The sequence below is a fragment of the Vollenhovia emeryi genome, unplaced genomic scaffold (assembly GCF_000949405.1).
Source record: "Vollenhovia emeryi isolate VEMERY1.0 unplaced genomic scaffold, V.emery_V1.0 DF939210.1, whole genome shotgun sequence".
Classification (NCBI taxonomy): Eukaryota; Metazoa; Arthropoda; class Insecta; order Hymenoptera; family Formicidae; genus Vollenhovia; species Vollenhovia emeryi.
The window spans coordinates 91,716-101,470 of record NW_011967156.1 but is presented as its reverse complement, the minus strand read 5'-3'; the positions used below and the strand labels follow the sequence as shown (position 1 = coordinate 101,470).

The 9,755-nt window shown below is 44.4% G+C and overlaps 2 protein-coding genes across 6 annotated transcripts in view; one reads left to right on the top strand and one right to left on the bottom strand.

Annotated features, from left to right (window-relative positions):
• The window catches only part of LOC105561145 (N-acetyltransferase ESCO2), a 6,927-nt gene extending 3,177 nt beyond the window's left edge, over nt 1-3,750 (top strand). For both annotated transcript variants that reach the window (XM_012010881.1, XM_012010880.1), the window contains 5 exons: nt 401-2,175; nt 2,440-2,659; nt 2,748-2,921; nt 3,011-3,216; nt 3,294-3,750. In XM_012010881.1, the coding sequence (XP_011866271.1) occupies nt 428-2,175; nt 2,440-2,659; nt 2,748-2,921; nt 3,011-3,216; nt 3,294-3,417 (2,472 nt within the window). In that variant the 5' untranslated portion in view covers nt 401-427 and the 3' untranslated portion in view covers nt 3,418-3,750. The remainder of the gene's footprint in view (nt 1-400; nt 2,176-2,439; nt 2,660-2,747; nt 2,922-3,010; nt 3,217-3,293) is intronic.
• A 50-nt stretch (nt 3,751-3,800) lies between these two features.
• LOC105561143 (probable ATP-dependent RNA helicase DDX43) lies at nt 3,801-9,455 on the bottom strand. 4 transcript variants are annotated; one of them, XM_012010877.1, is made up of 12 exons: nt 9,328-9,455; nt 9,065-9,176; nt 7,969-8,347; nt 7,205-7,423; nt 6,918-7,130; nt 6,305-6,431; nt 6,074-6,239; nt 5,721-5,963; nt 5,343-5,493; nt 4,913-5,154; nt 4,679-4,841; nt 3,801-4,601 (listed from the first exon to the last, which is right to left on the bottom strand). In XM_012010877.1, exons 3-12 carry the CDS (start codon nt 8,302-8,304, stop codon nt 4,479-4,481), a joined length of 1,983 nt encoding a protein of 660 aa, XP_011866267.1. In that variant the 5' UTR covers nt 8,305-8,347; nt 9,065-9,176; nt 9,328-9,455; the 3' UTR covers nt 3,801-4,478. The 4 variants fall into 4 exon arrangements, with proteins under 4 accessions (XP_011866267.1, XP_011866266.1, XP_011866265.1 ...); XM_012010876.1 differs by having other exon boundaries at nt 9,085-9,176; XM_012010875.1 differs by lacking the exon at nt 9,065-9,176.
• Between the last annotated feature and the right edge of the window lie 300 nt (nt 9,456-9,755).

The window sequence follows — 9,755 nt, the reverse complement described above, 5'->3', positions numbered from 1 at the left end:
AAGCGACGTTTGGTGAAACCAGGCCTTGGGTCTGATTTCACCAACGCTGTTTAACTTTAAGCCTAGCTTAATTCGTTCTTTGTCCCTTTCCAACTGTTGCTTTAGAAAGAGACAAACATGAATTAAGCTAAGCTTAAAGTTAAACAACGTTGGTGAAACCGGGCCTTAGTCGTTAGTCAGAAGTCGGAACCATATGTCGATTCCTTTTCTTTCACCCAGAAAGGAAGAGGACCGATATACATATAGTTATGACTTCTGACTAACGACTAGCAACTTATTGTAGACCAGACCTTTCTCTCTCAATCTTTACTGAAAGAGAGAAGAATACTTGGAAGCCACAGCTTGACCGCAGCCTTAGATTTGTCTTCGAAATCTCGACTCACTTGAAAATACCTTTCAGATTGCAACGTCAAAGAGTCGCTCGACGATGGACAGTCAGGGGAAGTTGCTGTGCACGCCGCGACGAGCGCAGAAGTGTCTGTTCGCGCTGCCCAACGACAAGCCCGAGACAAGAAGCGGCTCCGAACGTCCTCGGATCAGAGACGACACGTCCTCGGGGGAGGAATCGGACCTGGGACCGATGTCGCCCCTGGCCCTCACCGATCGAAGCCCGAGTATCTCGACGAGCGACTTCAGTTCCCCAGGCAGAGAATTCGTCTCGCCGCTCGCAACACCCGAGAAGTCCGCCAGCGCGTCCATGTCGTGGGACCGCTTGAGGCTCGTCGCGGGCGACCGCATGTCGCCCTTCAGATCGCTCAGGAAGGTCACCAAAGCCGCCAGGTACTCGCCGAAGGGCAACCTGTTCGGCGGCAGCCGGTCACCGAGATCACTGCCGTCCACACCCAGCAGACGGGCGGATCCGTCGACGCCGCAACGTTCGAAGACGATGCCGGAGCAGAGGAACGAGATAGTACCGGAGACACCTCAGCGGAGCTTCGCCACGGAGATACAGAACCAGAGTATCACGGAGACGCCGCGGAAGAGCCTCGGGGCCGCCGAGAGTCGGCAGACGACGCCGCTGAGCTCCATAAGCAAGACAGTCCCGTTGCCGAAGCTGCACAGGCGAAAGTCCCTCGGCGCGATTGAGGCGAGCGAGGATCTCTCGCCCGAGCAAAAGGAGAACAGGCTGAAGAGATACGCGCGCGACCAGCCGGCGGTGAAACCGGCCAAGTTGTTCAAAGCGGACGAGGGCTCTGTGCCGAGAGCGCGAGCGTCATTGTTTCAGGAGAGAAGGAGCGAGCGCGGCCTGAGCGATTTCTCGCTGAACACGAAGACGTTTTACAGCGGTGGCGCGAAATCCGAGCGGCCTTTCCTCAATTTCAAGAGTGGCAACGTCAAGAGGAGACAAAGCCTGCCCTCGCAGAGCAACAGCAGGCGCTCGTTGACGGGGAAGAAGCGGAGATTTGGCAAGATCAACGCCGGCGTGTACCACGGTATCAAGAAGCCGAAGCCCAGGGCGAGTACGGAGGCGTCGAAGAAGGAAGACTCGCAGGATCCCACGGCCTCGGGCAAGAGTCCACCCGCCGAAGAGACTCAGCCGATGGAGGCGAGCGCGGCGGTGGAGGAGAGGCCACCCTCGCCGGTGGTCGACGAGAACAAGCGGTTCTTCAAGACCAACAGGACAATCAGATCGAATTGCGCCGCCACGGTGACGGTGAGCAATAAGATCAAGTTGAAGGTCGAGGACGGTAAGATTGCGCTGAAGGAGAATCCGAAGCGCGCGAGTGCGCACAAGCCGAGGCCGAGGGTCGAGGACGCCCCTCCGGACGCCACCGATCTGACTGTCGACGAGCCGGAGATCGAGGCCACGTTGCAGCAGGACAGGGTCGCGGACCTCCTCAAGATCCTCGAGGACGACTGGGCGAACGACGGCTACGATTCGATGACACCGTTGACTCAGATCGCGGACGCGTTCACCCCGTTGAAGCCGGCGGCGACGTTGCCGAATGACGCGATCATGTCCCCGGCCAGCGAGCTCAGCAACATGACCTCGACGATGAACATCGGAGACGTGGCTCCCTTGACGAACTTTGAGAGTCTTTCGCTCGACAACACGAACAACAACGACGCCGAGAACAATAACGGCACCGAGAAGGACACCGGCGAAAAGGATGCTGAGAAGGCATACTTTCCGTTGTTCAACAAGGGACATTCTGTACCTGATGATATTTTCAAGTACGTTCCTGAGTGAATCACGATCACATCTTGTTTATCTGTAAAATTTTGCACTTTTATAAAATTACGTTTGCTCTTGTTAACTTCATATTATTCTTAATATCAATTTTGTACTCGTCTTTTTATTAACAATCTGATCTTGTTCATATTCGCACTATTTACTGTATGACTACTTGGAAAAATTATTTTAAGTCGTGTAAAAACTGTCGAAAATCCTACTCTAAATCTGTTTTAACGAGACACATGCTTTGAATTTTGCTTCAGAGAGACTGATGCCACGAAAGCAGGAAAAAGAAATACGCATAAATGGCAACTATCCGCAAAGGGTGGTGGTGCGGACGACCAGTATCAGCTGGACGCTGGTCAGAAGCGCTTCGGCGCCACTCAGTGTCCGGAATGCAAAGTTGTGTACCAACTGGGCAATCCCGAGGATGAAAACGCTCACTTGAACTATCACAACAGCACACGGACTCTAAAATTCCAGGTACGTCGCGCGTGTATCCACAAGATGAGTATCCACGCCACGGTGGCTACGATATTAGAAACATTTCTGCCACACACGATGATTTCAGGGGTGGAAGGACGAGCGCGTTATATTGGAGGATCCTTTCACCTCTAGCAAAATAATCTTGGTCGAGCCGCACGACCCCAAGCAACATTGGAAGAAAGTGTTGGATATCTTGGCTGTCGTAGATACAGATTTGGGACTGTCGGACGTGAATTTCTCCACTTACCAGAGCAAACGGGTGAGTATACGCTGTCCCATGCGCTGTTCTCTTATCGTATATTATAGAATTAAGTAAGAATTTGATAAAGGAAAGGACGCATCTTGCAGGTCTTCTTGTACGTACGCCAGAAAAACGTTCTCGGAGTGCTGGTGGCGGAACATATTGACACAGCGTTCCGTATGATTCCCGAACTGATCGAGCATAACTGCTGCACCGCCGAGGGTACGTCTACGAAATGCGGCATAAACGTCGTCTGGACCGCGATGAGTCATCGCAAGCAGGGCATAGCTACCAAACTCGTCGATACTTTGAGGTAAAAATCGCGTCAGTATTTAGTCTTTAAAGAAATTGCGCAGACTATTTTTCTTCCCGTTTTTTTTTGCGTTTCAGAACCAAATTCTTCTACGGTTACGTGATGTCGTTGGACGACATAGCGTTCTCAATACCGACCACAGGTGGCAAGATCTTCGCCGAGAAATACACAAAAACGAAAAATTTCAAGGTTTACAACTAAATTCGCCATATTTCTGTTCCAGTGTTCGTTCTTTAAAAATAGCTGTGTTTTTTAATATTTTCAAACTAGCAAAATATCCACCTATATACCTTATTTTATCGTATTTTAACTTGATAGTTATGTATTTTTATGAAACCTTTATTACTAACACGTTGATAGAAATGAAGTAGAAAAGTTAATAGGTTTCTTTAAATTAATTTTATATCTTTTTCCTTCTTATTTAAATTATTATTACGTTTTACTGTATAGCTTTAAACCTAACGAGATACTTTTGTAATTTAATTAACAAAAGATATAAATCTGAGGTATAAAGATATAAAGTCAGATAGAAATAAATTCTTAATATACAGAGTTACTTTGGGAAATTATTAATACTCTTGCAATTAACATATTTAGTGATACCATTTTTAATTTATCAAATTTACCAGATTCTTGCTACACATTTTCATACTTCCTGTTCATATGAATAATATATTTAACGCAAGTTATTAAAATGAAAAATGTGTTATATACCTAAAACAATCTGTGTTTAATAAAAAGTATGAACTAATTTAATTTTAAAAAATATATTTTATTGATCAAATTAAATTCAAATATTGTAAATATATGCCATTTGAACCATTTAAACCATAAACTACATATTTAATGTAATACGTAATTACATATTTTATATACATATGTACAAAATATGTAATATGCAAAGTGGGAGACAAAATCAAATATGCTAATTGGTTTAATAAACTTTGTGGCACAAAATTATATTTTGCTACTTTTGCTATCTAAAATAATGTTGATAAGTATTACTACAATGTATCCTATTAATCTGTTAACTGTCAAGGATGCAAGCGTACTCTAACATTTATACCTCATAAGATACTTAAACTAAAAAGTAATAAATCTTAAGTCATATAATTAACTTAATTAACCAAAAAAAAAAGAAATATTCTGCGTTGTCCCGAGAGTTATATTGTCGAGACTGTATGGGCTAAAAATAGTATCACAATGTGTTGTACTGAATATTGAACACAAAGTAATCCAATTACTGACATTAATTAGCCATTTTAATTGCGATAGCGTCTACCACCGCCACCTCTGAATCCTCTTACGCACGATTGTTCAGCATCTTTTTTCTTCTTCCAGACTTCATATCTCTCAGCCATTTTGTATACTTCCTCAGGTACTTCCTGAAATGAAAAGTATGAATCAGTTGAACTCGCTCGTAGAGATTTTGAAAGAATTGAAGTACTGCGTGTCTATTAACTTGATTAGCCTCCTCGAGAATGTTAATAAGTCCCTTGGCGTGATGCCAGTCCTGTCTCGACATAAAAGTGATACTCTCGCCCGTTCGACCCGCGCGGCCAGTACGGCCGACTCTGTGAACGTATTCCTCTATATCCCGTGGGAAGTCAAAATTCAGTACGTGTCTAAAATAAAGGCAGAGATGTATCGATATCGTATTTCGGACAATGTAACGTGCCTCGTATGCGAGACTCACGTAATGTCCTCAATGTCGATTCCTCGACTAGCCACATCGGTCGCGAGAAGGATCTGAACGGCTCCAGTCTTTAGATCTTCTAACGCCTGCTCCCTATCTACTTGATCCCTGTCGCCGTGAATACTCTGGCAATCGATGTTCGATAAAGCTAGATCGCTAGAGATATCGTCCACCTTGCACTTTTTACCGAAAAACACGATCACTTTATCGTAAGGGCCCATTTCCCGGAAGAACTGGTGCATCTAAAATGATTACACCATATTAATAAAAAAAATTAACACGATAGTGACATCTTCAAGATAATCTGTAGTCAGTTCTGCGCATGACACATGCATTTATAAATAGAATTAGATTTGAAAAGGATATTGCCTAAAAATTTTTACTTCTAACGTGTAAGAAAAGCATTTAGCGCTTTCAAGATGCTACTAACCATATCATTTTTTTCCTCTTCGTCAGCAACCATACAAATCCTCTGTGTTACAGAATGAACGGCTGCTAAGTCAAGTGATCCGACAAATACTTGAATCGGGTTTTTCATGTACGATTGAGCTAAGCGCCTTACACCCTCAGGCCACGTAGCGCTGACAAAAGAACAAATATTATATTAATATTTATTACATTAGTTGTATAACACTGATACAACGCATTTCAGGTTCAGATAGCACTACATTTTAGAACGTTACAGAAACAAGTGATCTACTAGAAATCAAGAAAATGTAGATTCTGACAGGATGAAAAATTGTAAGAGCAACTTTTTCGTGAAAGAGTCCGACTTTAATGGCGAGTCTTTAAAAAATATGATTTGTACCTTGTCATAACAGTCTGTCTATCTGGTCGAACACCCAGGAGAGTCTTACGAATTTGTGGTTCGAAGCCCATATCCAGCATACGATCTGCTTCGTCAAGTATAAGGTACGTCACAGCCGACACATTCAATACCCCTGCTTGAACCAGGTCGTTTAATCTTCCGGGAGTCGCAATTACTATCTGCACACCCTTCCCCACAAGATCTACTTGCGCCTTGCGACTTCCGCCACCGTACACGCACACCCTTAAATAAATAATTAATTTTCAATCAAAATATAAAGTATAAAGTAAAAAGTTACATTTCGATATAAGAACGTGAATGTAGGGCATCTTTTTTTTTGTAAACGAACTTACGCTTTGATGCCGTGGTAAGAGTACTTTCCTACTTCCTTTTCAATCTGCAGTGCCAGTTCTCTCGTCGGTGCCATGACAAGGACGTTTGGTCCAGGACGCTCGTTGCGTGGAGTCACTTGGCCATCGATGTGAATCAGAGCGGGCAGTAAAAAGGCAAGAGTTTTTCCTGAAATTCACTTATTTTATATACAGGTGTATGTAACAGATCGCAAAAGAAAAACCAATATAAACCTGTTCCAGTTTGCGCTATCCCAATGAGATCCTGGCCGCTCAGCAGAATAGGCCACGCCTGGCATTGTATAGGGCTCGGCTTTTCAAACTTTTGTTTCCGTATTTCTCCAAGGATGTCTGGATACGTCTGCAACATGAATGAAATGATATTGCATCTGTATTGAAGCAACCCAACTGGCAAATTTTGTTAAATTTATTATAATGTTTCGACGTTACTTCAGGTCCTTTACAAGTAACAGTACAAATAAAAAAAAACAGAAAAATTCATAGACTAGCAAGTCATTGTCATCCGTGAGATACAGTCAAAAGATAAAAATAAGCATACCATCCGAACATTACTGAGGTTCGATTTGAACATCTTTTGACTCTGTCTCACGGATGACGATGACTTACCAGTCTATGAAATTTTCTGGTTTTTTTAAATATTTGTATTGTTACTTGTAAAGGACCTGAAGTAAGGTCGAAACGTTGTAACAAATTTAATAAAATTTGCCAGTTGGGTTGACAAGAAGCTCACTGTTTTAATTTTTAACCACCGCTGGCGATCGATCACTGCAAGCGATATTCTTCTGTCGTCAAGTAAATGAAGTCACAAGCTTAATCGCCACATTACCTGAAAGGCTTGCTCGAAGGTCTCGACAGGATTTGGTATCTTCGTGTCTTCGCCCCCTTCGTTCTTGAAGACATGCTGTACTTCTATATTATTGTTAGACTCCCTGATACGAGCTACTTTAGACTCCGACATATTAGCAATGACCGAATCCTCTTTGTAAAAATTCTTTATAATCGGAGGCAAGTTCGCCCACTTTTCCTTCTGACGTTCCTCCTGTCGGGAAAGTTATCGTGTGTAATATCGCGTATCATTAAGTAGTCGCATCTTTTGCTACGCGCGAAACATACGTATTCTTCATTAGCCTTAGTCCAATCAAAATTAGCCCAGTCGACCTCTCGAGGCCCTTCGGGCTCGGACTGCATTGTTCGCGCAGATTCCATATTTCCCCGCATACTATTTCTTTCGGTTAACAGCTCCTCTATCATGCTCTTGGCTCGTTGTTGCGCTTCGTCCGAACCAGATAGCGTCACGGCACTCTGTCCATTTCCGTCCTGCTGTTTATCAATCTAGATAAAGGCGACAGAAATCAGTTATTAAATACAGGATTGTATGCGACGGATCACATCCTGCAACGCATTACTCTCTAAAAGTCAATCAGTGGATTATCACTTGTAACTGTGAATCGGTGAATATTCACTGTTTTCTGTGATAATCCACTGATTGACTGTTAGAGAGTACTTTGTTGCATTATGTAAAGAATTATTCAACGCCAGTAACTGATTGACCGATGTAGAGAATTGCTCGACGACGCTTGGCTGGCAAATTCTAATTAAAGAAATTGGTTGCGAAAAATATTACCTCAGCCTGGGTTAGGATTGAACCTGGACCTCCCTACCCAAGGAAAAATGAAAAGCCTTTGTTAGATTTTGGTCAATATGACATCAAATTGGCGTCATCTTGACTCTTCATTTTCCTTGGGTGCACTCTAGGCGCGCGTCTCACCAATTCGACCACTGCGGTAATATTTGTCGCAGCAAACAGTAGTAGCCAGGCGTCGTCGATTCTTTTACATTGGTTTGTTGCATTATGTTTAGGATAACAATTAATTTACATTGATCATGGCACCGCTCTCCTCTTGCAGGGCTTTAATCTTGCTGCCACCTCTCCCGATAAGTCTCCCAATGTTGTTGGGGTCGATGTGCATAACAAGTGCGTTCGTAGCATCATTGCTGTCCGCACGGTCATTACCGCCGTCTCTCCTTCTGTACGAGTCATTGCGATGACCCTGGGTATTCGAGTCACTTCTCCCCCCCCAGTTATCCCCGTATGATCTGTTGGAGCGTCTGTAAACCTGACTGTCCCTTTCCCTTCTGCCTTCTCTCCTGTGATCGTAACCTCGGTCGTATCTCCTCTCCGACGTCCTATCACTTTCCCAGCTGTCACTCATTGTCGGAGGTAACGGAGATCCTCGTGTTCAAGATTAGTGCGCTCTGAAACGTTTGACGTGCGACGATTGAAGCAAAAGATTTTACATCGGCGCCTCAGAGGTGAACAATGCCAAGTCACATCTTAAACGCGAGACTTTTATGTTCTTTCAACAGAATAGAAAATTGTTCATCTTTGAGGCACTGACCTAGACAAGCGTGACAATTTTACATCTTCGCCGACTTGGAATCGAGGCTTTTTCCTCAAGTGATATTTTGAGAAATAATCAGAGCACTAATTTAATTCGATAATTTTAAAACAATTACTCTAAGTTGTAATAATAAAGACAAATTGTTCCGAAGTGCTATCAGGACTCTTCTAGCACAGTCAACTGAATGCAACATCGCGGTACGTGTCCAACTAAAATTAAGCTTTCCTATGCGCCATCGCTTCTCCTTTAGAGATCATTCAATTCACTAAACACACATACATCTGACTTGCACACAGCCTGCGCTTCCAGCCGAGATGGATACAGTAGCTGGTCCTGATACACGGATTAATTCACAGATCAAAACGAAAGTCCGACTATGATTTGTTCATCAAATGCACGACGCTTGAGATTAGTGTATCCCAATTTACAGCGCCGGGAAAGAGCAACCCAGAGAACATGCATGTCTACGACATCTTTAGGACGTCTATTAGACGCGGCGAGAAAACGTGAGGCCTCGGACACGCTTCGGAAACCTCGCAAACTGTACCCGGGCCTTAAACCGCGTACGTACCAGTGCTTCGCAAGACTCACCGATGCTTCGCGGTTAGACTCGTGGGTGTCGCATTACGCTACGCATTACGCTGAGCCAGCAGAGTGCACGGAGTACACCCTCGTCCCGTGCCCTGCGAGAAGGAACGTGAGAAAAAAAAACCGATTCGTAAAGAGAAACAAACAACGCGGGACGACGGAACGATTCCTTTCGCGCGCGAACACCTCACTCGGCTTGTCGACCGCGGATTATCTACGGAAAATATGCGGGGAAGAACTCGTTACCGTTTGTCGCCGTCACCGATCGCGACAGATCTCAACTCTACGATCTACGAGGGAGCACAGGTATCCATTAGGTCCCCGCCGAAATCATCCATGTTACCCTACGCCGAAATGACAACAAGATCACGTGATCGGCTCTCGCCGGCTTTTCCCGGCAGCGCCGGGGATGACCCGAACGACGGCCAATTAGCCAAGGAGATCGTTGGCGGGGGGGGGGGGACGAACTATTATTTGTTCTTCTGATTACCCGCGACACGTTTCGTAAAAGTCGAACTTTTCGCATAAATTTCGGAAAGTCTACTTTTATAAAACGTCGCGCGTGAGTGCGTAGCGTTTAAAAACTTTTATGGAATGGCCGCAAGTTGATTGGTTAAAGCCTTGTGTCCACGATCCAAGAACTGTGTCCAAGTTCTAGTTCCGAGAAATGCGTA

Excerpts from the sequence above, each read along its gene's own strand:
- LOC105561143 (XM_012010877.1), bottom strand. The coding sequence starts at position 8,304 with ATGAGTGACAGCTGGGAAAGTGATAGGACGTCGGAGAGGAGATACGAC. Across the intron at positions 7,424-7,968 it reads AGAGCGGTGCCATGATCAAT|ATTGATAAACAGCAGGACGG; the intron begins GTAAATTAATTG and ends GCCTTTATCTAG. Across the intron at positions 6,240-6,304 it reads GATAGCGCAAACTGGAACAG|GAAAAACTCTTGCCTTTTTA; the intron begins GTTTATATTGGT and ends AGTGAATTTCAG.